We start from the raw sequence: 23121 nt of genomic DNA on the forward strand, positions 1-23121 counted from the left end.
GGCAGGCAGAAGATGAGTTAAGATGAGGAAAATGAAATCATCGTGCTGTCATGCTCAAAAATGAAAAAAACACTCGGACGTAACAAAACCATATGTGTCCTATCTTTATATGTATTGGTTTATTGGTGCAACACCTTATTGAGACATATGTAAATATGCATGGAAATACAGTATGTAAGTCAAAATAAGGGACTGTACTGTTCTCTTGAGCTTGAAAGTAAATATTTGGCATAAAAACCTTCATCACAGCCTGAACTCTCTTGGACAGATTGCAATAAGATGTCAGTCTTTTAGTAGTCTTCGGTTCTCAAGGTTTCCTGAAGGACATTCAAAGCTCTTCTTTGGATGTTGGCTGCTTTTGTTGCATTCTCTGTAAATATGATGACACACTGTTTAAGTAATGTTAAGGTTCAGGCTCTGGGGAGGCCAATCCATGCCTGATTCCAATATTCCATTGTGTTTTTTTTATCCCGGGATGCACTGGTAATGTGTTTGGGATCACTGCCATGCTGAAAAATGAAGCTGCTGACGATCAGACACTTTTCAGATGGTGTTAGATGAAGGATGAAAATCTGATGGTATTTTTCTCTGATCACAATTCCCCCAATTTTAACATTTCAGATCCCCAACACCAAATTCATTGCTCCAGTACTTGGATAGATTTTTCCCCTTAAGAACATGGCTTTCAGGTGCTTTTCATCTGCTGTAGATAAGTTATAGACATGCCACTTGTCCTTTTGACCTCCACTTGTCCAGTTTACTCAAATTTTTATCACCAAGCCAAGAAAATCCTAAACTTTCAGCTAATAGCTCTTTTGGAATCAGTGCAACAATGCAATTTTATGCCTGTCAAAATGTGTTAACTTTGTCCTTTTTCATAAATTCACCAAAGGAAATGGGAAAAAAATAAGTATTTTTGTGACAAAAGTGATTCTTTTTAAGTTGTGTGGTTTGTGTATCTGGATCAAGGTTCCTTTTATATGCTTGGATAATTTATAATTCAATGTTAAATGGTGTGATTCAAACAAACAAAAGGCATTCCTTTGAAAATGGTCAGGTACACGCCACTGACTGGACTTAAAATGAAAAAAAAAATAAATAAAAAAAAACTTGAAAAGCAAAGAAATGAAGGCTGGCTCAAGACTTCTGCTGTATTTATTATGTTTTTATTTTTTACTGGTTATGGTGAAATGGTTTTGCTGGAGTAGTTTAGATCAAAAAGGGGTTAGATGAAGTCTGATGCCCTGGCTTTAAATTGTTCACCATTTGGAAACCATACATACTCACCGGTGAAGGTTTAGTTCAGCTGTGCACAAGCAGCTGGAAACATCTAGTCTTGGTTTGCCCAGTAACAAAAGCAACTGGCTCCACTGGCATGGATGTTTAAGCATTTGGCAACCTGGCTCTAAAGCTGGAACTGGAGACACATTTTTTAAAGACTTGTATGAAAGTTATCTCTTACATACAAGTGATCAGTTTGTTTTTACGTCTTTTACGTACCTCAAGGTCCAGACAATTCACTGTTATTTGCTCCACACACATCATCCTTCGGTTTCTTTTACGTCACTGATTCTTTGGACAGAAGAGCTCAACTCTTGTTTGTTTGTAATATCAGTGATCTGGGAATTCAAGCGTATCTTATTGTTGACTGACCATTAATTCCTCTGGATGAGTTTCAGCTAAATGCCGGCAAATTTAAATACAAAGAGGATTTTTAAGCCAACAAAAGTTACAGTAATTGGAGTCTCAAATCAGACTCTTCAGATGTAAAATTAACTTGGCAACCAAGCGTCTCTGCTGAAAATTGATAGAATGCGACAAATGCCATCAATTTTAATGGGTGGTTATGATAAACAGAGCATATCCATTCTGCAAGTATTACAGAGTAAATGTGTTTGTCAGGCCAAGCTAGTTAAGAAGCACACGAGTCATTGTGATTTTCCATTTAACAGATATAAAGACGGAATAAACAAACTATCGCTACAGCGGCTGCAGCTTTCTCTCTGGATCTCCCAGCAAGCTGCAGCACTGCCAACCCGAGTAATACCCTTACGTTTTAACAAGGCAGACAGTTCATTCCAAGTTTATTAGACTCAGCATCCAATTATAAAATGTCTCCAAGATATATAAATCCAACTCATCCCTTTAATATTTTACTTTTGGGACAGTGTTTGGTCTGACTGCTGTCTGACTTTATTTTAATTATAAGATGAAGCGGACTCCCCTTCTGGCTAAAAAAGGTTATTGCACGTTCAAACTAGTGTAATGATCCATCCAGGGAGTTATGTTGATCCCTTTCACACAATTGCTTCAGTAGCCGTTGTATTTTTGTGGCAGTTTTACTTGATTGGAATAACTTCAGCTTATGACTTATCCACTACATTTTAGAAGGATTTTAATCCACTGCACTCATCTGTCATTGCTGATTGAAATTTGCAGGTTAAGGCTTTACAAACCAGATGAATAAGAAGATGCATTTATGAAATCAAGACTTCAGATTCTATTTGTGCATTGGCTCCTCAATAATTATAGTCCAATATAACAGGCAGAAATTCAGAAATAAACACTGTATTAGTATTTAAATATATTCGTCAAGTTCTTATTTTTTAATGTATCGCAGCAGTGCAGAGCAATGATGTAATAATTCTTTTGCTCAGAAAGCAAACAAACATCAGTAGATGACAGCGAATCCACTTTCATGTCTTCTCGTTCAGAGAGCTAAACTTTAAGTAAAGATCAAACAAGCAGAACTTTTTGAGTCACTTATATTTGGTATTGGTTCATGTCAGAGGTCAGAGGAGAATGGCTGGACTGCTTTGAACTCAAAAAACCACTTGTGGCAACTAAGGTGTGCAGAAAAGCATGTTAGGTGACAACAGGAAACTGAAGCAATGATTCACATGGGTTCATCAGAAAAACGTTGCCTGATCTAACAAGTCTCAGTGTGTTCTGTGACATTGGGACGGTAGGGTCAGAATGTGGCATAAATGAACGATGCAGGGATCCAACCTACCTTGTACCAACAGTTCAGGAAACAAAACAACTCTTTAAATAATGAGTCAGACTCAGGTGTGTCATAAAGTAAACCTTTAATCTCAGATATACTTTCAGATGTGGTTTTATTACCAGTTGTTAGTTTTACAGGTCATTACAATGGAATGCTGAAAGCTATAGATTATTCAACAAGAAAGTGCACACATGACATCCTTAAGATTCAGATTTGTACATCATATAATAAAATCTGCTATTCTATATTTTTCTATATTATCATTCATATGTATATAAAATTAAAAATAACCTTTAATCAACGCAAAAATTCCATTTGAAAACAAACAAATGACTGACACAAAATAAACAAATGAATTAAAAGGGAACTATAATCCACCATTTCCAGCTTCTCTGCTTTACGACTAAGAACATCAAACCCATGCCCGATAATAAGGCCCTTCAAGAAGTACATTCCTTTATCCTGTGACGTTTCGGCTGACAATCGCACACAGCGTGTACAATCCATCACTATCATTATTGCTCCGTCTGTAACGTTTGTGTTAAAAGATAAAGGTACCGCTTGACTAAAGTGCTCAGCATTAAATAGTGACACACAACAGAGCCTAGTAAACACGAATGAAGACGGAAACAGTCTTTGGATGGCGATGTAATGCCACTGGATGTCATTACAGTGCTGATATAAACATGTGTGTCATTCTCAGATTACTGCCTTTAATAATCATTAGCCTCATACTGCCCAGCTGGTGAAATGTTAGGAGTACTTCGACGGCCAGTGTTTTAGCATGTCTTAGCCCATGTAGTCATAACCAAATTAGTGCTTACACTTATTGTGCTGCCCTTTCTTGTCAAATCTTCATTAATATCCATCAATACTAACATAAGACCCAACAGATATGTTGAATGGGAGGAATCTCCACTATATTAGTGCATTTCAAAAATCTATCAGATGCAGATGCTGACTTGAACCTTTGGAGTGACTGAGCTGAAGATTTCACAGAGATTTGAGATATTGTAGTCAATGAACAGAAAACGATAGCTGCCTGGAGATCAAGGAAAACACAAAACTATTCAGGGGGAAAAAAGCATGCAAAAGCTACTTTAGGTTAATTTGGTTGATTGTTGGTTGGAACACCGAGTGAGTAATAAAGCTTTACTTATACTTTGAAGCAAGTCAGTCCATTTCTACTCTGTAAAGCTTGAACTCCACCTTTCAAAGCACAGATGACAAATGCTTCCAAACTCCTGGTAAACGTAAACATAAGATGGAGAAAACGCACAGTACAGCCTTCTGAAAAGCACATGAAATGACGCAGTGCACAACATCAGATACAATACTTACAATAAAAACTTTCACACTGGAATAAGCTCATAAAAACAACGCTTTAAAAGAAATGAAAGAACAAATAAAGCACATGGTGTGTTTCAATGAACACAGAAATATGACAAGAAAACAAAAAGATGAAATCAACACCGGCGAGCCAACGCCGTTGATTCTGTAAATTCAACATCACAACTTAAATCTAGAAGGACACTCGGACAGCACATCTTCTGCAAAGAACAAAGATGGATTACCCAACAACGATCCCGATCCTCACCAAACTTTTACAATCACTTCTATTTTGTACACACTCCAACTCTTTGCATGAAGTGTGATTAAGTTTCGCTTTGTAGTTTCTGCATAAACTTGCTGACAAGAACAAATGGTACCGATCCCAAACATCCGGCTCTGCTCTCGCACCGCTTGATGATCGATTTAGAAAAACATTCAGTGAGCAAGAAGCAAAAATGTGAAGAATGTATGAAGAAAACAGGCAGTTTAACTTTAAAAGGCTTTTGTTTTTTTGTTCGTGCAACAAGCAAAACAAAGGCAAGAGTGATCATTACATGACGTTTTGTAATATATATGGTTACAATAAAATAGGTTCTTCTATAGGCTGTATGGCTTCTGTTTAAAGTTTTCTGCACCAAACATTACCCTCCATGGAGTGTGATAACGTTTGCCCAAAATATGCATTTGGTATGAAAAATAAAGGTTTCTCTCTTTTTTCTTTTTTCCTTTTTTGGAGAAATTCAACTCTTTGGAATAACATAACAATACAATATAAAAATTAACGATGTGGCGTCTTGTTATAGGAACTGCTTTAATCTAAATGTGCCTCCTTTGGCTTCCCTCTGCTTGAGCACATGCACAGGTATTGTGAGCGTGTTGTAATTGGACAGAATTTGAACACTGGGACCTGCTTTGCATCTAAACAGTTAAACATACTAATAAGTAGGAGTCCTTTTAGAAATGTATTACTTGCTGCAACTTTCCTAAAATCTAATAGTCAGATTCTGCAAAGCATTAAAGGGTTAAGAGCAAAGTGCCTTCAAGTTGCTAAAACTTAGATCACCTGGGACGATGATAAAGAGATGTAGAGAAACTGCTCTCAGGATTTCAGCAATTTCAGTTCAACGCCAATTTAGACGGCCATAAAAGCTGCGTGTAAATATTACAGCCTTTAAGGGAACTTTAAAAAGAGGAGGTTGGAGGGTTGTTCTGCAAGTCAGGTTCTGGTACAATTCTTTGGTCTTTGACCACATCCTTGTTGACATTTTCACCACATATCTCCTGATAGTCTAACAGACATGCTGACATTTCAGAGCAAAGGGAAATTCAATTTAGTCAGGAAACAGGGAAATGAGATGTTTAAAGGTCTGTGAGCTGTAACTGATTTTAGACAACCAAACTCAACTGCAATGGTGTAGCTATGCTGAGATTTACTCCCTTTCACACGCATTCAGATGAGTGCATGTGATCCCCTGCTACAGTAACCACGTCTAGAAATTTGCAGATGATGGGAGGAGGAGCTAAGGACAGTCAGGCGCTTCTATTCTTTCCTCGGGTGTAACGTGAGGTTTGTGGTTTAAGAACCTTGAAAAGGGTTCCGTTGTTAATTACACCAAGAAAACAACCAAATTCATCACTCGATTCAAGCGATATGATTTTAAACCCATGAGTTGTTCTTTCACCCGCGTCTAATAACTCTGTGGCATCGGCCACTGTCCTTTTATTGAATTTAACCAGACAAGCAGGAATCAGCAATTTATCGCATCAGTAACTTAAATAACGAATGTTATATATTCCAAATCACTGAGTAGCTCTGTAAAAAGATGTGGATGTATTTTACAAACACACTGCTCAACCATAAAGAATATCAAAGAAACACTAGACTCAGTTTTCATGCCTGCAGGTAATGTTTCAGTCTTGCTTAGATGTGCAAAAAACTCTAGTTAAGTGTAAAGACTGTCTTAATGCCAGGGGTAGATTTAACTTTGCCTTCAGCAATGATGTGTATAAGCCATAATTTATGAATGGTATTCATTAATATAGCTTTTTTGTTTAGTCTGAATTTGTTACAGAGCTGCATAGAGTTAGATTTTTTTTTTGCCATGACATGCCTGCAGTCTTAGCTTTTTAAAGAAGGTTAGGAGGCATGGACTGATTTCTGCACAAATTAACCCTCAATTCTCAACTCTTGTTATACCCTAGAGCTGGGCGATATGAGATTTTTTCATATCACGATATGTTGTTTTTTTTTCATTTCAGGCGATAACGATATCTATCACGATATAAGCCAAATAACTATATTTGTAAGATTTAAATGTGCCGTTGCTCACAAGTAAAATGTGAAATAATCAGCAGCTTGTTTTTATTTAAATATTTATTTCCCATAATAAGTTCAACAGGGTAGATGTACTTAAGGAACGAGACTTTTTCAGATAAATAAAGGCAAATATTGCAAACTACACAAAAGGCAGCCGCTAAAGCGTTTAAGTTTCAAAATAGAACAAACGAAACAGACTAAATTGTCAATTCCACTTAGAAACAAAATATTAATTCTAAAAATAAATCTTAGTTTGTTTTACAGAAGAACAGACAAAACTGACTAACTTTTGTCAATATCAAATAAACTGAGAACTAAAAGGAAATTCTCAATCTCTCCTTGTTGTATAGCTTAGCTTTTCAAACAGTTTTAACAGTTACTTTAGTCTGACAAAAGCCGAATGACGAATTAGCGCTTCCAGTCAGAGACTGAGGCTACGTCCACACGTACACGGGTATTTTTGAAAACGGAGATTTTCCGTTTTCGTTTTAAAAAATAATCCCGTCCACACATAAAGGCAGAAATGAAGGAAAACGCTGCTATGAACATGCCAAAGCAGCAGGTGGCGCTAGATTCCTAACCGTACCGAAATGTTGGCCAATCAGAAGTCTAGAAGCCTCGGTGGGAAAAAGTAAACAAAGCTGGGGCATAGAAGCAGAACCGAGTCGTATGTGTGGAGGGACAGTAACTGTGTGTATATGTAAGCATTTAAACACTGCAGAGAGTAGAATTAACAGTAACAGTATTGTAGAAATTCATTTCACCGAAACAATAACGTGGCGCACAGTGTGACGCATGCACCAGTTTATTGTATTTCCAGACTTGCTTTCGGCACAATTTACAGTGCACGCTACTCTGTTTTTTGTCAGACTTGAAATAGCCGAAATACCTTCACACTACGGAACTTCTATGGCTCTTCCGTTTGACAATCTCTCCGGCATTGGAACCATCATCTGTTTTCTCTTCGGTCACGCTCGGTTGATTTTTCTAGTCGGCACACTCATTTCCTCCTTTACGCGCTGGCTCCATTACCCGCTGGCTGCTTCCCAAACAAACACACGTGCGGCTTGGCACTTGTGCTGTACGTAACAAGTCACGCGACGTGACGCTGCGGCTGTGATTGGTTCGGCTCTGCGCTGCTTAATTTGGATTGGCTGACTTTTTTTTTTAAGAGGACAAGAGCGGCGAGATCTATCGCGATAGCTTAATTTCTCTATCGAGTAAAAGTTATATCGCGATACATATCGTTATCGTTCTATCGCCCAGCTCTATTATACCCTCAACAATAATGCGAGGCAAAAATGTTTCTCAATGAGGCCAGTTACAAAAAAAAAAAGGTTAAAGGTCTTTAAAATACATATGGGTCTAAAATATGAGTGTGAAAGCTGATGGGCAGTATATTAATAACATCTACTTTGACAACTCTACTGATGCTTGAGTGAGTTTTAAAGGGTCTTATTAACTGAAAATAAAACATACATAAAAGGATATGACAATATGTGATTTAACTTGGGTGGAGAATTTATATGTATACTGGCAGATCAAAACATCTGTACTGCTTTACGGCCTAAGAAATTTGTAAAACTCTTCGGGTTTGTAGGTGTTGTAGACCCCATAAAGTCGCTCAACAGACAGGAAAACAACTGTGGTTTACACAGCGACTAAAAAAAACATCCAGCTTTCAACCCATAACCCACAAACAGATGTTTGCATCCCTGAAATTAAAGTATGTCATAAAAAACAGATATGATTTTTAAAAATGCACCAAGTGAAAAGGTTTGACATCAAATAAGGCCTAGAAATTTCTAAAAAGCTACAATCTAAACAATTGGATGCCCAGGAACTTTAAGTGACAGAATGACGGCGAGAAACTCGAGTGCAATAAAAGTCAAAGCTACGTTGAAGTCGTTTTTGTGGCTTACCCAGCAAGTGAGAACGTGGTTTTTGAAGACAGAAGCTGTAAAAACATGACCAAACATAAAACTAACAACAACACTATCATCAAGACGAAAAAAAAAACAGTCTGATGCTAAAGTAAAAACAAGATCGTCTGAAACTGGAACAGTCCAAACCTTTGGTAATGCATAGTTCTTTCCTGAATGTCTCAGACTTTCATCAAAACCCTCCACCATCTCCAGCTGTCGCTCTACCACTGTTACCTAATAAAATAAAGAGCAATGAGAATCACAAACTAATGACTCTTCCCCCTGCCGTTCTCAGGAACTCTCCTTTTGCTTTTTGTTTCCCGTTCATACAGCATTTGCAGTTTTGGCTTGTTGGTTTCTGAACCAAAGAGATAATTTAGAGCAGAGCGGTGAAGCAGCCCTCTTCCCTCTAACTAGTCTGTCATCTCAGGGGAGGAAGGCCCCATCCTCATCTTCGTCTGCACTGGGACCAGGGTCGCTCAGACACCTCATTAATCTCTGCTGATCTTTTGCTTCATCCTCTTCACTCGGCTTTTTAGCTTCCCGTGGCCTCGACGGGGGCTTCATCATCAGGCCCTGCTCCTCCTCCTCCTGCTGGTTAGCCTGTCCGAACTCATCCAACAGATTAACTGAGTCTGGAGACTGAGGAGAGGCCAGGTCTACCTGGATCATGGGCACCTTGTTCGATGCAGGCTTAATGCTGTAGGCTTGCGGGTCTATAAGCAGGACACAGGTAGAATATGAGGGATTTCAACTTATTTCACCAGCCTTTAAAAGGGATATAATATCACACAATCATTCCTTCAGCATGCACGAACAAGTACCAGTGGATGTACAAGTAGATGAACAAATATTAAGGGCAACAGAATCACTGCACAAAACTACACAACAACAGGCTTTAGGACCGTTCCCATTATTTCTAGTGTAACAAAAAATAGGGTAAAGTTAGTCATGATCAATTAAAGGTGCACCACATGCCAACTTTCAGTTAAAGTGAAGAACACAAACTGAAACTCCTCACATGTAACATGCTCAACTCCAATATGCTTGGCTACAATAAATCACCTGTACGTGGCTTTTATCAGTTTAGTAATGAGTCACATCATTAGTAATGATTACTGAGTGCTTACAAGCAGGGTAACTGACACATGCGTGTTAGAATTGCTCATGTGATAGCACGGCTTACGATTAATCTTCTCTACGCTCACAACATACCTGAACACATTTTGTTTCCTTTTTGCACCTGATCAGGTTTGAAATCAGTATGTTTGCCTAAAATAAAACCACAGATTGTTTTACATGCTGGCTGGCACATGCAAACACATTTCCATTAGTGGGGAAATATTTGTTGCAGCTGGGAACGGTAATAGTGTTTCTATGGTCTTTATTGCTCTGCAAATGGTATCGTGTGACCCTAACGAAATACAATCTCTGAATCTTCTGTGTCCCATTAAAGACATTTTCTTACATTATTTCAGGAGGTACCTGAAAGTAAGATGGTTGAGACTACTGGCTGTTTTCATTTGGCTGGAGCTAAGAATGATTCAGACATGCATTTACCTGAGGCCAGTCTGGCTCTGCACATGGTCGGGGAATCAGGGGGAGGGGCAGGGACCGTCAGGTAGGTATTCATCTCCTTTAACTAGGAAAAAAAAAACAGATATTGTTGGTGTGGGATGGTTTAGCCTTCTCCATGTAATCAAGCAAAACATATAATACAGTATTGTACAAGTGTCAAAAACTGGCCATAGAAAAGGGGTGCAACACTTATTGAAACATGCATGAAAATACAGTTTATAAAGACAAAAATAGAGTTTGTACAATTCTAACAAGCCTGAAAGTGAATATTTGCTATGACCACCTTTCTTCTTTAGCACTGACTGAAGCCTCTTAAGAAAGCTTTCTTGTAATTTCTTTAGTAAGTTTTCAGTTCTCCAGGTTTCTTGTAGGACATTCAAAGCTCTTCTTTGCATGTTGGCTGGATTTTTTGGCTGTTAAAGGTGATCCCACACTGCTTCAATAATATTAATATTTGGGCTGTGGGACAGCCAATCCATCACTGACAGTGTGCCACTGTGTAATTTTCTCTCCAGGAATGCTTTTACTGCAATGGCAGTGAGTTTGGAATCATTGTCATTCTTAAAAATGAAGCTCTTGCTAATCAGAGGCCTTGTATATGATATTGCATGCTGGATCAAAATCTGATGGTACTTTTCATTCATAATTCCATCATTTTTGCCCAACACAACTGCCTGAAACTTAGCCCCAAACCATGACAAAGCCTCCATTGTGCTTTACAGATGGCTGTCGACACTCACTGCTACTCCATACATACCGACAACGATTTGATCCAAAAATTTTCTAATATAAATTCATCACTCCAGAACACCTGTTGCCAATGACGTTCAGCCCAGTCGTGTAATTTGTCCTACCTCAGCCTTTTCTCCCTACTATCTTTCCTTGGGCTCTTGACAACCCCTCTTTCCTCTGCGACCATTTCTGATGAAGCTTTAGCAAATAGTAGATAGATTAACTGAAGGGCCAGATGCATCTCTTAGGTTCTTTCTCAGGTCTCTGTTGAATTCTTTCCTATTTATTAAGGACATGACTTTCAGATATTGCTTATCTGCTATAAGCAGTTTTTCTGTCCTCCACTTGTCCAGTTTCCTTAATTTTTAAGGACACTCTGCACACCAGGCTGAGCTGTGCCAAGTTTCTGGCTAATATCCCTTTGTGAAATCACCCCGTCTGTCAAATTGTATTAAATTTTCCATTTGTCACAGATTCAACAAAATAAAAAAGGAAAAAATTATGCGTTTTTGTGACAGGCTGCTAGTGCCTTTAATGCATAAAAATACAATTTAAAACTGATTATTTGCTAAGTTGTCTGGTATGTGCAGACACAACACTGGTTCATCCCTCGAGTTAGGTGTTTTTTTTATGCCTGAATGATTCATCCCTCAGTGTTAAGCAGCTTACAACACACAAATAACAAAACAAAACAAACAACAACACTGCTCTGAAAATAGTGAGGTAAAACAAAATGGGTGGAAAAGCACACAATCTTCAAAGACAAACTTTGTAAGACCTTTAGAAAGGTTGAAGAACTATTGTTCAAGATCACTTTGGGGGAGGGGGAAAAAAAAAAAAAAAAAAAAACTACAATAAAGCCTGACTCCTTGTACGCAAAACAAAGAAACGTGGGTGACTTGAGACTTTTGCACAGTTCTATATCTAAACATTCAAAATCAGTAATGTACAAAACTCAGCTGGCAAGAAATCCAGTTTCTGTCTCATGTAATTGGTTGGAAAATACAGCAACCAAACTGAACCAGCTCAGAGATAGAGACATCATTAATCAATGTTATACAGAAACTTTATTAAAATTATGTGTCGCTTCATTAAACTCTGCAGACATCATCTTGAGCCTACAGTAACTTCTAGCACATTCAATTTATCCTAAACAGAAGTCTATTTTTATTATCTAATTACAGGCTGGCTAAAATGAAAATAATCACAGAGCCACTCAACTGTGAGAATCAATCAGCTCCTATTTGTGACAGGAAAATTAATTTAAGAGAATGAGGGTGGACTCTAATTAAAACACAAATCATAGTTTTAGTTGAATCATTATACTGTTGGCTACCCAGTACAAAAAAAAAAAAAAAAAAAAAAAAAAAAAAGGTAGAAAAACTGCTCCTTTGGTTCTATGAAATATACTTTGAGTCACAATAGGTTGTTTTCTTCAATACAGATTTATTTATTCTGGCAAATGTTTGTTCGAAAAAATTCGACTTCAAAAACTGAAACTTACCTTCTTCTCTATCTGAAACATCTTTTGCTTCTTTAGGAATAAATCGCTGAGTCCATCCTCGTAAGGATCGGCCACCAGTGTGTGTCTGTTGTACGAGCGCAGCTGAGAAAGACAGACACATGAACACACGTTAAAGAGATTGCAGTCCTGCAAACATCACTGCACATTTAGGCAGGTTATGATCAGAACTAATAAAATTATTTTCCAAACTAAATAAATTAATTTTGTGTCCTTTAACAAAAAAAAAAAAAAAAATGTGCAGAACTAATTATTTTAACTCCAAGTCTATCTCAAAAATCAATAAATGTGTTATGAACTAATGGGAGGGAGATCCCTTGTGAGCACCAATCAATACTTATTATGGAATGCTTAACTCCCATTGAGACAAGGGCAATTTTTAATCCAGATGAGAAACAAGCATATCAATAAAGAGTCTAACTATTCATTTGTAAGCAAAGTTACCCTCTGTCGTGTCCTCTGAAGGTTGGTCCTGAGGATTTTCCGGATTTCCTCCTCTTTGTTTTTAGACAGCTGTGGAATAGCTCGCTCTGGTGCAGGCTTGGTAGAAGGCCTGGGCTGGATGTTCCTGACAATGACACAGGGGGGGGAAAAAAATAAAAAATAACAGTGTTTGTATAGCACAACAGTTACACAACTTAAACGTGTATAAACACATCGATGATGCTTAAAGATTAGACACATTTGATGAAGCACAGCTACTTATCTTTCTGCACAACATAACACAAAGGATTTTCCTTTGTGTTAATACTACTGTTTCCTACTGTGCACACACCATTTCACAATTGGTGAAGATCGACTCACTTACACTAGAAATTAAGACTAGTCAAGGATCCTTTAGTGATTTAACACTGATTGCTTATCCTTCTTGGATAATACAACTATCCAAGAAGACCTTTACAGTTACCAAACACTCCTTGTTACTTGGTAGAAGAAAAACAAGAGAGAAGGTGTTGTTTATACAAAAGTATTAGCAAAGAATCTGTAATGCATCAGTGGCCATTTAAGCATGAGCCATTTCCTGTCATCAGTCTTCCCAACTTCAAAGCTATGGACAAACCCAAAAGATAATAAAAAAGGGCTAAAAATGTCTTTAAAAAATGTATAATTATGTACGAACACACACACAAAGAATGAGCATATATATGGTCATATGTTCATTTGTGTCTCATGTTTATGATATCAGTGAAATTTAAGCCTGTCAACTTTTTTCTGTGGTTATGTATTACGCCACCATATCAGGCCTTAATGTCACTACTGTTGTACAATTTAGTGAGTAGATGAATTGCGTTCACCTAAATGTTCCCAACACTGTAAAAAACAAACAAACAAAAAACATTACAATAAAAATGACTTTGAGCACGATGCTGTTTAGCACTCACTGCATGGAAACAGTGGAAGGCACAGCAGAAGGCATCTTGATTCCCCCTCCACTCTCCACCAGCTGAATGGCCTGTTTCATCTCCATCTTGTGGTAGAAGGCAATGAGCTGCGGCTCCTTGGAGCGTTCGCCGGCAATCAGGCACTTCTTCACATACTTCTTATTGAAGCGGTTGAGTCTGAGAGGACAAAGGGAGCGAAAAATTAAGACAGAGACAAAGAGTGAAATACATGAATTAATTACTGGCAACAGCATTTCTGCATTTATTGACATAAATAAATATGTTGTAATTAGATGAAGAAGAGGCCAAGTTCAACATTTTCAATTTTGACAATTAACAAGTTTAAAAAAAAAAAAAAAAAAGAGCAACTACTAAATATTTCAAACTAGTCGATACATATAAGTAATTTGTAATAAGTATTGTTACAGTTAGCTGTATTTGAGTTATAAAATTAATAATGTTATGTCAGATTGATTCTCTTTAAAATCCATACTTGTCCTTCCAGTGGTGATGTCCATAGTGTCCACAGATATCCTCGATGCCAGTGAGTAAGTGGTCAAGGAACTGGGGATGGGAAAAAGCCACAATAGTTGCTGAAGAGCCTTAAAATTGTACTCCAGAATGAATCAGACTTTCTGGACTCTACTGACCCAGGTCCTCTCTGGGGAGAAGTCTCATATATAGTAAAACAGGCTCAGAGTGGTGCAAAGACGCAAAAAGTAACCCTCCATCTATTATAAATTACATCCAAAGGAACATATTACATTTACTGGATTTAGAGCAAATTTCTTTTATGTAAGTAACAATTGCAAGTTTCTATATTTTGCATCCCTCCATCTACAGCATACCACTTGAATGTGAAAGTATTTGTCGTGTAACCATGATTACATTCACTCTTATACTACACTCAATACTCAGCTACATCTTGTAATTCTTGCATTACTGCTGTTACATTTGTTGTAAACACCCTCTGAGATTAGTCCGACATCATCATCATCGTTGTACTAAACAGCAGCCGACAATTCAGGTTAAAACAGAATCTATGAGATATGACCAGCAGCAGCAGCAGCCAGGTGATTGATTTGACAGGATTTCTTAACAGTGGCACCATGCCTGCTCAGAGAACTGAAGAAACACACCAATGGATTTGTTGCTCAGCCTGCAGCTGGTTCGCCAATCAGACCGGTGCTCTGACTAAGCCTGCAGATGACAGTCTGACAGTCGGTGTTGCTATGGGAACAAGTCATTAAGCAGAACTGTGCAATCTACTTCTGCTTTGTCAGGAGTAACTGATTCACATAAAGACTGACTGCCCTGAACAGTGGGGGTTAAAAGGTCTCATTTTTAAAAGCGGCAGCAATGGATGCTAAATAATGAAAAGATCAATATATAGGGATCCATTCTGTAATGTTCTTCAGCTACAAAATCCTTAACTGTGGGGTTTCTCCTTAGACCAGCTTATGTCTATTCAACACCTCAATACAGAAACCAGTACACTGTGTCCGATTTAACTCTTTATGACCACACCACATTATGTAGTGATAACAATCTTACCATCTCAAGGTGATATTTTCCTTTTCAGCTCTATAGTTATACAAACGGAATATAATTTACATTCTGATACCAATGCCAAGCTGAGAAATGTATCCCAGCAGCAATGTACTGGGAAATGAAGAAAAGCAACCAAACACAATGGAGATGGCAGAAAATGGGCTAGTATGCAGATTATTTGCCACAATATAACTTAGTGCAGAGTTTCCTCAAGCATCTCAGTGAATCTAACCTCTGGTGTTTTACAGTGAAGGGCAAGCCATTAGGGCTGCCTGCCTATTTTGCATCAAAAGCTGGTGACTCATAGATGCCTGTGTGCATGTTTGTGTGTCTGCTCATGTGCAGTCTAATTTTCTGAGATGGGTTAATGACTTTAACAGTAGGTCAGTGAACCACTGCGGTTAAAATTTCTAGAGTATCAAAAAGTACAGATACCAGACATGCTTTTGGATGTGATGAGTTTGACTTAAATCAGACAGTTAAAAGAAAAAAGGAGAAAAACTGTACGACCAAAGTGTTGGTATTATAGTACGGGTCACCAAAAACTAATTTTATGATCCAAGTGTGAATTGACAATCACTGCGTGTACATCAAACACGTTATACAACTATGCAGTACCACCACACTGTCAGTAGGTGGGAGCAACGACCAAAGTTTGAAAACCTAAACGACCTCAGAGGCCTCATCAGTTGAAAAGCATTTCACATATCCTCCTGAGAACCAGGCTATTCATTTATGTCCTCTCTAATGGGCATTTGTTTTTGGTCTATATCTTTTGACTTATTTGAGCTACCCTACCAGGCCTGATGTACTAAATAGAGGACATCCTTGGCTTTCTCATGTGTTTGTGTGGCCTCTTCTAGCTCCAAAGAGGCAGGAGATTACAAAAAAAAAAAAAAAAAAAAAAAAAAGTTCAATGGAAAGATTCTTTTTTCCTCAGCTCTCAGGAGAATATTACATAACTACCACTGAAAGGAATGTGTAACACCTTTCTTGCCAAACATATGCTTGTTAGCTTAAGTGGTGATTGCAATTTGCCCATAGGTGTGGCTACGTGGGTGCCTGGATATCTATTTCTCTGTGTTAGCTCTTACATGGACTGGTGACCTGTCCAGGTTTTACACTGCCTCTCACCCACAGCTGTGATAGGCTCTAGATTCCACTGACCCCAAGTTTGATAAGCAGCTAAGAAAAAGGACTGATTGATGGTTGGGTGGATGTTGCACACATTCCTTGCAAAATAAAGTGGCTCGAGGTGACTGTTTGGTGCTACATAAATAAAACTGCATTGAACTGAAATTCCACTAGTTCAAATAATTCCAGTATTTGTCAAATACATCCCAAAAGGTTCTGAGTCATCTGTCTGTGCAATCACTGCAACTGACAGTTGACTGCTGTGAATGGCTAAAGGCAGAAGGCTGTACCTGGGTGTGGATCTCTTCATTAATGGAGCGTTTGGCCTCTTGTTTTTTCTTCACCGCCAGCAGCTCCACCAGGGGTTTGATGGTCATGCCCTTCAAGGAGGATAAGAGGAAGAAAACATTATGTAATGTACACACCTCCCTACAGTGGTTAACGTGGTAAAGACAGAAACATATCTGCATCTACCCGTCTGTTCAAACAATTAAAACTTATTGTGTTTTTCTAACATTTCTGCATCTCTTTGTCAAAGTCATGAAGAAGCGCCACACTTTTTAAATCAGATCAGTCCTGGTTACCGAAATCAGCTGAAGGCTGAGTAGTGTTACAATGCACATTTGTTAGAAAATCCCACAGCACATAATATTTTGGAATGTACAGGAAGTCCCAGATTTCAACAAAATCATGTATAACTAGTTTGTTACATAGTAAATGTAAAAATGGAGCTAAAAATTTGCATAACACGAACAAGTCTTCTGTACGGGTCTCCCTTCATCCTCCCCATCTTATAATGCCTAATAATGTTTGTTTTCATGTTTGTAAATATATCTGCTTTTTAAACTGCAAACATTGAGAAATAACTCTGACAAAAAACAGAAACAAACATCAGCATCTTTCATTCTCTTAATTAACTTTCACTTAGTTATACTGGAAATGTTCTTATGTTATTATATGGCATAATTGCACCGCTCTGCACCTCGGCAGCTTGAATGTATCATTCTGCTTATTAAACAGATTAAGACAGCCATCTGGTTAACGGTAATGGCATAAACTGGATGACAGAGGATTCCTGCTGTTTAATAATACAGGCATGTATGCACAGGATTCCTTTGCCTTTATCACCTCATGTTTACTCCATACATATATAAGGATTAATATACAAGAACTTTCAAAGATGACATTCCTTTCTTCAGGGAACTTGCGATTTGATTAAAATGCTGCACTTTCACCTCATTGGCACAGCTAATCAGTGTCAGACTGGCCCAATAAGACTGATTGTATTTTTTAACAATTTGCCATCTGAGCCTGAACAAAAGACCCATTATTTTTAGTCTGAGTGAATTTTATCATGTTTCTACACTTGTAACAATGCCTGCTCATAATTACAGAAATATAACACTCTCTGTACTGTAGTTTAACATTTAACTACATTATAAACATCATGAATGTCCTACCAAACGAAATAGTTTCACGTGGCCATCTTGAATAAACAGTCATGCCAGTTAAAACATCACTGACACTAAATTAGACATTTAGCCATGACCAAGATCATAAATCCAGACTTGTTAAGGGCTCAGTTCCTAGTGTAATGGCCACGAGGAGACAAACACAAGTAACCCAAAAAAAGGGAAATCTCATTCATATGCCGACTGACAAATAAAATAATGAAGCTTTTCACTTCATATCAGTAAAACTTCCAAATAACAATGCTCATGCAGATACAGACACAAACTAAACCTTGGAGGTAAAAGAGGCTTCTAATTACAAACTCCTGGTCTGCGCTGGCGACAGAACCAGAGTTCCAGCAGCATGAATAAAATATGTTTGACATCTAAGTTTTAAAGCGAGAGAATGTGCTTTCAGGGTTTTATTTTAGTTGCTGCCTGTCTGGGGCCAAATAACCTCTGAAAATCTTCCTACAATCCCACCTGGAGACTGGTTTATCTGACATGGCTAAGTGATGCACCGCAGTGCTTAAAATAAACAAAACACAATGCATGTGCAACACTGAATGTGTCTTTATCTTGAATTCATGTTTCCAGAACCAAGCTTTCAGAGCAAAACTGCATGTCTTTAGACCCATATCTCTTACTCCTTCACAGTTTTTGCATTTGATCTACAGATTTTCTCACTTGCATTTGTGTTAGCGTACACACCTACAGCACAAAATTACATTTTCAAAAACAGGAGCTCAGAGAAAAGAAAACAGGAGTTGAAGCTGAGGAACTGGTGTGATAAAAATAGGCTTTTTTTTCCCCTAAGGGAGGAAGTAATAAGCCTCCTTCTGCAAATATGCTCTATGAAATATTTTTTATTTTAGTTTAATTCTCTGCATGCATGAATGGTTGCAGAAACATTTGTTCTGAGAGACTAAATTGACAGACAAACAGTACAGGAAACATTCAAACTAGATGTATTAGATGCAAATATACTAGACCAAAAGGAGCTCTCTTGCAAAGAGAGATGGACATGAGTGGGTAGAAATACATATCGTGATAACAACTGATGTGATGTCTAACCTACACTTACCAGCCACTTTTCACTGTGGCATTTAAATGATTCTCAGTTGATATTAAGGATCCAGAGTGTGCCAATAATATGTCCCCCCCCCCTACACAACCAGCAGCACTCTGAACACTTAATACAAGGCAGGGTGGATCAATGCTTTCACATTGTTTACACCAAATTCTGACCCCATCGGCAGCAGCACAAATCAAGACTCAGACCAAACTCCATTTTCCAATCTTTGACTGTCCAATTTTGGCAAGCCTGTGCAAACTGCAGCCTTAGTTTTCAGTTCTTAGCTGACAGGAGTGGTACTTGGTGTGGATTCCTGCTCTAGGATTTGAGTTACTGGTGTCTTCCTTTCAGCTCAAAACAGTCTAGTAATTCTCCTCCGATTTCTGGCATCAACAAAGCATTTTTGCTCCATGAACTGCTCTTTATTGGATATTTTCTCTTTCTCTAAACTTCAGAGGGGGCTATGTGGGAAAACCAGCTGATTCTGAATGTTAACACCAGGTTTGTCTGGAACTGACAACCATGGCATATTCAAAGTCACCATCCTGATGCCAGATATGAATTTCAGAAGGCCATCTTTACATCTTGACCAGTGCTTAAATGCACTGAGTTGCTGCCGTGTGAGTGACTGGGTAGATTTGTATTAACAAGCAGCTGAACTGCAGCTGAATATCTAATAAAGTGACCTTTAGGTGTAAAATGGATTTTTATTAAAACTTCTTACAAAAGTCTAACGCCAACTGTTTACAAGTTTTGTGAGGGGTTTTCTGATTAACAAATAAATAAATAAATACATAAATAAATAGAGTACTCATACCTGAACAAACACAGTGAAAAAAATCACAGTGATAATGGCAGTGAGGAAAATTTCCCTCTCAGGAAAGTGCTCTTTGTTAAGCAGGAAACCAAGGGAGAAGGCAATGGCACCTCGCAGGCCACCGTAGGCTATAATGAACTGATCCTTGGTGGTCAGCTTGACAATGCGGAACTTGTTGATTATAAAGGTCAGACCAACAACACCTGGAAAGAACAGTGTACAAATTAGTCAGGCTTTGTGTGTCAGTGATGTTTTAAGTGTTCTAAATGCAATCTTTCTAGTGTCTTTGGATTGCAACAAAAAGAAAGGACGGAAATCTCAGAAGATTTCAGAAGAATATCTAACTTTCTCCATATCTTTCTGTGCTGTTCTAGCTTTGGGTTAACCTCTTAGGGTCAGTTAGAATCTGAGCAATTTTTTCTGCTGTATGAGGAAGGCAAAACATCCACTTGAAAATATTAGGTAATTTTCATGAACACTAATCAACCAAAGCCACTGAAATATGAAAATCTATAGCAGTGACATAAATGACCTGAAAGGAAAAAACCAAAAAAACAACTCTTCAAAATATGAAAAATGCTAAAGCATACACTGTAAAGCATTGAGCACCTCTGTGTGAACTATTAAAAAAAAAATTATGAATTTGGAAAAAAAAAGAACAACAACAAAACAAAAAAAACCACTGGAACGATCACAAGACAAGAACTTGGAACTGCTTTCCATCATAAGATGCTGTATCATATGATCCAAGTAAGATGTGTGTGACTTATGACTGATCATATATATAGTGAGAGAACCCTGCAGTCACTGATACTTTCACTTTCAATGCCACCCCGGCAACACACACACGTGTGTGTGTGTGTGTGTGTGTGTATATATATATATATATATATATATGCAGCTGGATAGCGTAGTGGTTAAACTACACGCCTTTGGAACAGAGGATCGCAAGTTCGATTCCTGCCTGGGGCGTCTGTATCCAGTAAGGGTCCTAAGGCTAGACCCCCTATGCTAAGCAAGCCTACCGCAGACATGAGCGAGACAGATAAATATGAAGGCATGCCGGCTCGGACGTCGCCCGGATCAACAAGGTCCGCGTCAGGTGTTGAGGAACCAGGGCACCCTGACGAAAAGTGGGCTACTGGAACAAGAAGGCATCGGTGGGCAAGGGACGAAAACAGGGCGTTGTTGGAATGCTACTACGCAAGTAACCCCGGCGGAAGGGGCTACATGAATAGGATGAGGGACCTATGGATTCTTCGATACGGCGAAACAACTAGTAGCTCAGTGTTCCAACATTCGAAAGAAGGGACTGCTCTCACAGCTAGAGATTGACGAGGTACAACACAAATGCTACGGCAAGGAGGAGTCAGGACGCCACGTCAGGGGGGAGATATCATCACCCCCACCCAAGATTGGGTACATAGCCCCAAGTGCGATAGGAGAAGGATCGTTGAGTGCGAGAGGAACTGACCTGAAAAATAGGATCATGGCCAAGCTTGAAACCTGGATCCCCCGTAGCCGGTTACCAAGATTACGTGAAGTACCCTCAGAAGGTCTGCTAGATGATGTTAATGCAGCACTACGGGCAATACCTACAACCACGATTACCGACACTAACAAGCTGATCTACAATACGGCAGCAGTGATCAGTGAGATGCTTGGCTACAAGTTGAACAGCCACAAGGGGCAGTACCCTCCATGGAGAAGGAGGCTCGAGGGCAAGATCAAAGTAGCACGGAGGGAGGTTAGCCAACTAACGGAGTTGCAGAAAGGTGCGACAAATAAGGTGCCTAAGAAATACAGCAAGCTGTCCATACCTGAGGCCTTGGAAACTGCCAAGCAAAGACTCACAGCCTTGGCCAGCCGCTTGAGGAGGTACACCAGAGAGATAGAAGGCAGGAGAATAAACCAGCTGTTCTCCACAGAACCAGCAAAGGTGTACTCTCAGTGGCAAGGGAACAATAAGAGAACAGCACCACCAAGGCTGGAGACGGAGCAATACTGGAAGAGCATATGGGAGAAGGATGCAACCCATAACGGCAATGCTCAGTGGCTAGTGGATCTGAGGGCAGACCACAGCGACCTCCCTGAACAGGGTCCAGTAACCATCACAGTGGCAGATATCCAAGAAAGGGTCTCCAGTATGAAGAGTTGGACAGCACCAGGGCCCGACATGGTTCACGCCTACTGGCTGAAGAAGCTGACTGCACTCCACGAGCGTCTGGCAGCACAAATGAACCAGCTGCTAGTTAACGAGAGACACCCGGAATGGCTAACTGAAGGCCGGACGGTCCTGATCCCCAAGGACCCCAAGAAGGGCCCGGTCCCCTCCAACTACCGACCAATAACCTGCCTCAGTACTACATGGAAGCTCCTGTCAGGCATCATATCGGCTAAGATGAACAGGCACATGGGTCAATACATGAGCGGGACACAGAAAGGAATTGGCAAGAATACCAGAGGTGCAAAACACCAGCTACTGGTAGACAGAACAATCAGCCGAGACTGCAAGACCAGACTGACCAACCTGTGCACTGCCTGGATTGATTACAAGAAGGCCTATGACTCAATGCCCCACAGCTGGATACTGGAATGCCTAGAATTGTACAAGATCAATGGGACCCTAAGAGCCTTCATCAGGAACTCAATGGGGATGTGGCGTACAACACTAGAGGCCAACTCCAAGCCCATAGCACAAGTTACCATCAAGTGCGGGATCTACCAAGGAGATGCTCTGTCCCCACTGCTGTTCTGCATAGGCCTGAACCCCCTCAGTGAGATCATTAACAAGACTGGCTACGGATACCGACTACGGAACGGAGCAGTTGTCAGCCACCTCCTGTACATGGATGACATCAAGCTGTATGCCAAGAGTGAACGAGACATCGATTCACTGATCCACACTACCAGGCTATACAGCAATCACATTGGAATGTCGTTTGGACTGGAGAAGTGTAGTCGGATGGTAACAAAGAGAGGGAAGGTAGTCAGAACTGAGGGGATTGAACTACCAGAAGGCAACATTGCAGACATAGAGGACAGTTACAAGTACTTGGGGATCCCGCAGGCAAATGGGAACCATGAAGAGGCCGCTAGAAAGGCTGCAACCACCAAGTACCTACAGAGGGTCAGGCAAGTCCTGAGGAGTCAGCTGAATGGTAAGAACAAGATCCGGGCCATCAACACATACGCCCTGCCCGTGATCAGGTACCCTGCTGGGGTAATAAGCTGGCCAAAGGAGGAGATAGAAGCCACTGACATAAAGACAAGAAAGCTCCTTACCATGCATGGAGGG

At 39.4% G+C, this 23121-nt stretch overlaps 2 protein-coding genes across 3 annotated transcripts in view; both read right to left on the bottom strand.

Moving 5' to 3' along the window:
• The window catches only part of LOC309717104 (mannosyl-oligosaccharide 1,2-alpha-mannosidase IC), a 213546-nt gene extending 205950 nt beyond the window's left edge, over window positions 1–7596 (bottom strand). Inside the window, exon 1 of the mRNA XM_082551397.1 lies at window positions 7546–7596. The gene's annotated coding sequence lies outside the window, so the exon portion shown is untranslated. The remainder of the gene's footprint in view (window positions 1–7545) is intronic.
• slc9a1a (solute carrier family 9 member A1a) overlaps window positions 3073–23121 on the bottom strand; it is a 38064-nt gene continuing 18015 nt past the window's right edge. Inside the window, exons 5-13 of one of the 2 annotated variants that reach the window (XM_082551389.1) lie at window positions 19824–20026; window positions 16771–16860; window positions 14289–14359; window positions 13796–13972; window positions 12858–12981; window positions 12396–12497; window positions 10142–10223; window positions 9797–9853; window positions 3073–9297 (exon numbers count right to left, since the gene is read on the bottom strand). In XM_082551389.1, the coding sequence (XP_082407515.1) occupies window positions 9008–9297; window positions 9797–9853; window positions 10142–10223; window positions 12396–12497; window positions 12858–12981; window positions 13796–13972; window positions 14289–14359; window positions 16771–16860; window positions 19824–20026 (1196 nt within the window). In that variant the 3' untranslated portion in view covers window positions 3073–9007. The remainder of the gene's footprint in view (window positions 9298–9796; window positions 9854–10141; window positions 10224–12395; window positions 12498–12857; window positions 12982–13795; window positions 13973–14288; window positions 14360–16770; window positions 16861–19823; window positions 20027–23121) is intronic. The other variant, XM_082551390.1, reaches the window with a different exon arrangement.

This window comes from Aulonocara stuartgranti (genome assembly GCF_965226115.1).
Source record: "Aulonocara stuartgranti genome assembly, chromosome: 11".
Classification (NCBI taxonomy): domain Eukaryota; kingdom Metazoa; phylum Chordata; class Actinopteri; order Cichliformes; family Cichlidae; genus Aulonocara; species Aulonocara stuartgranti.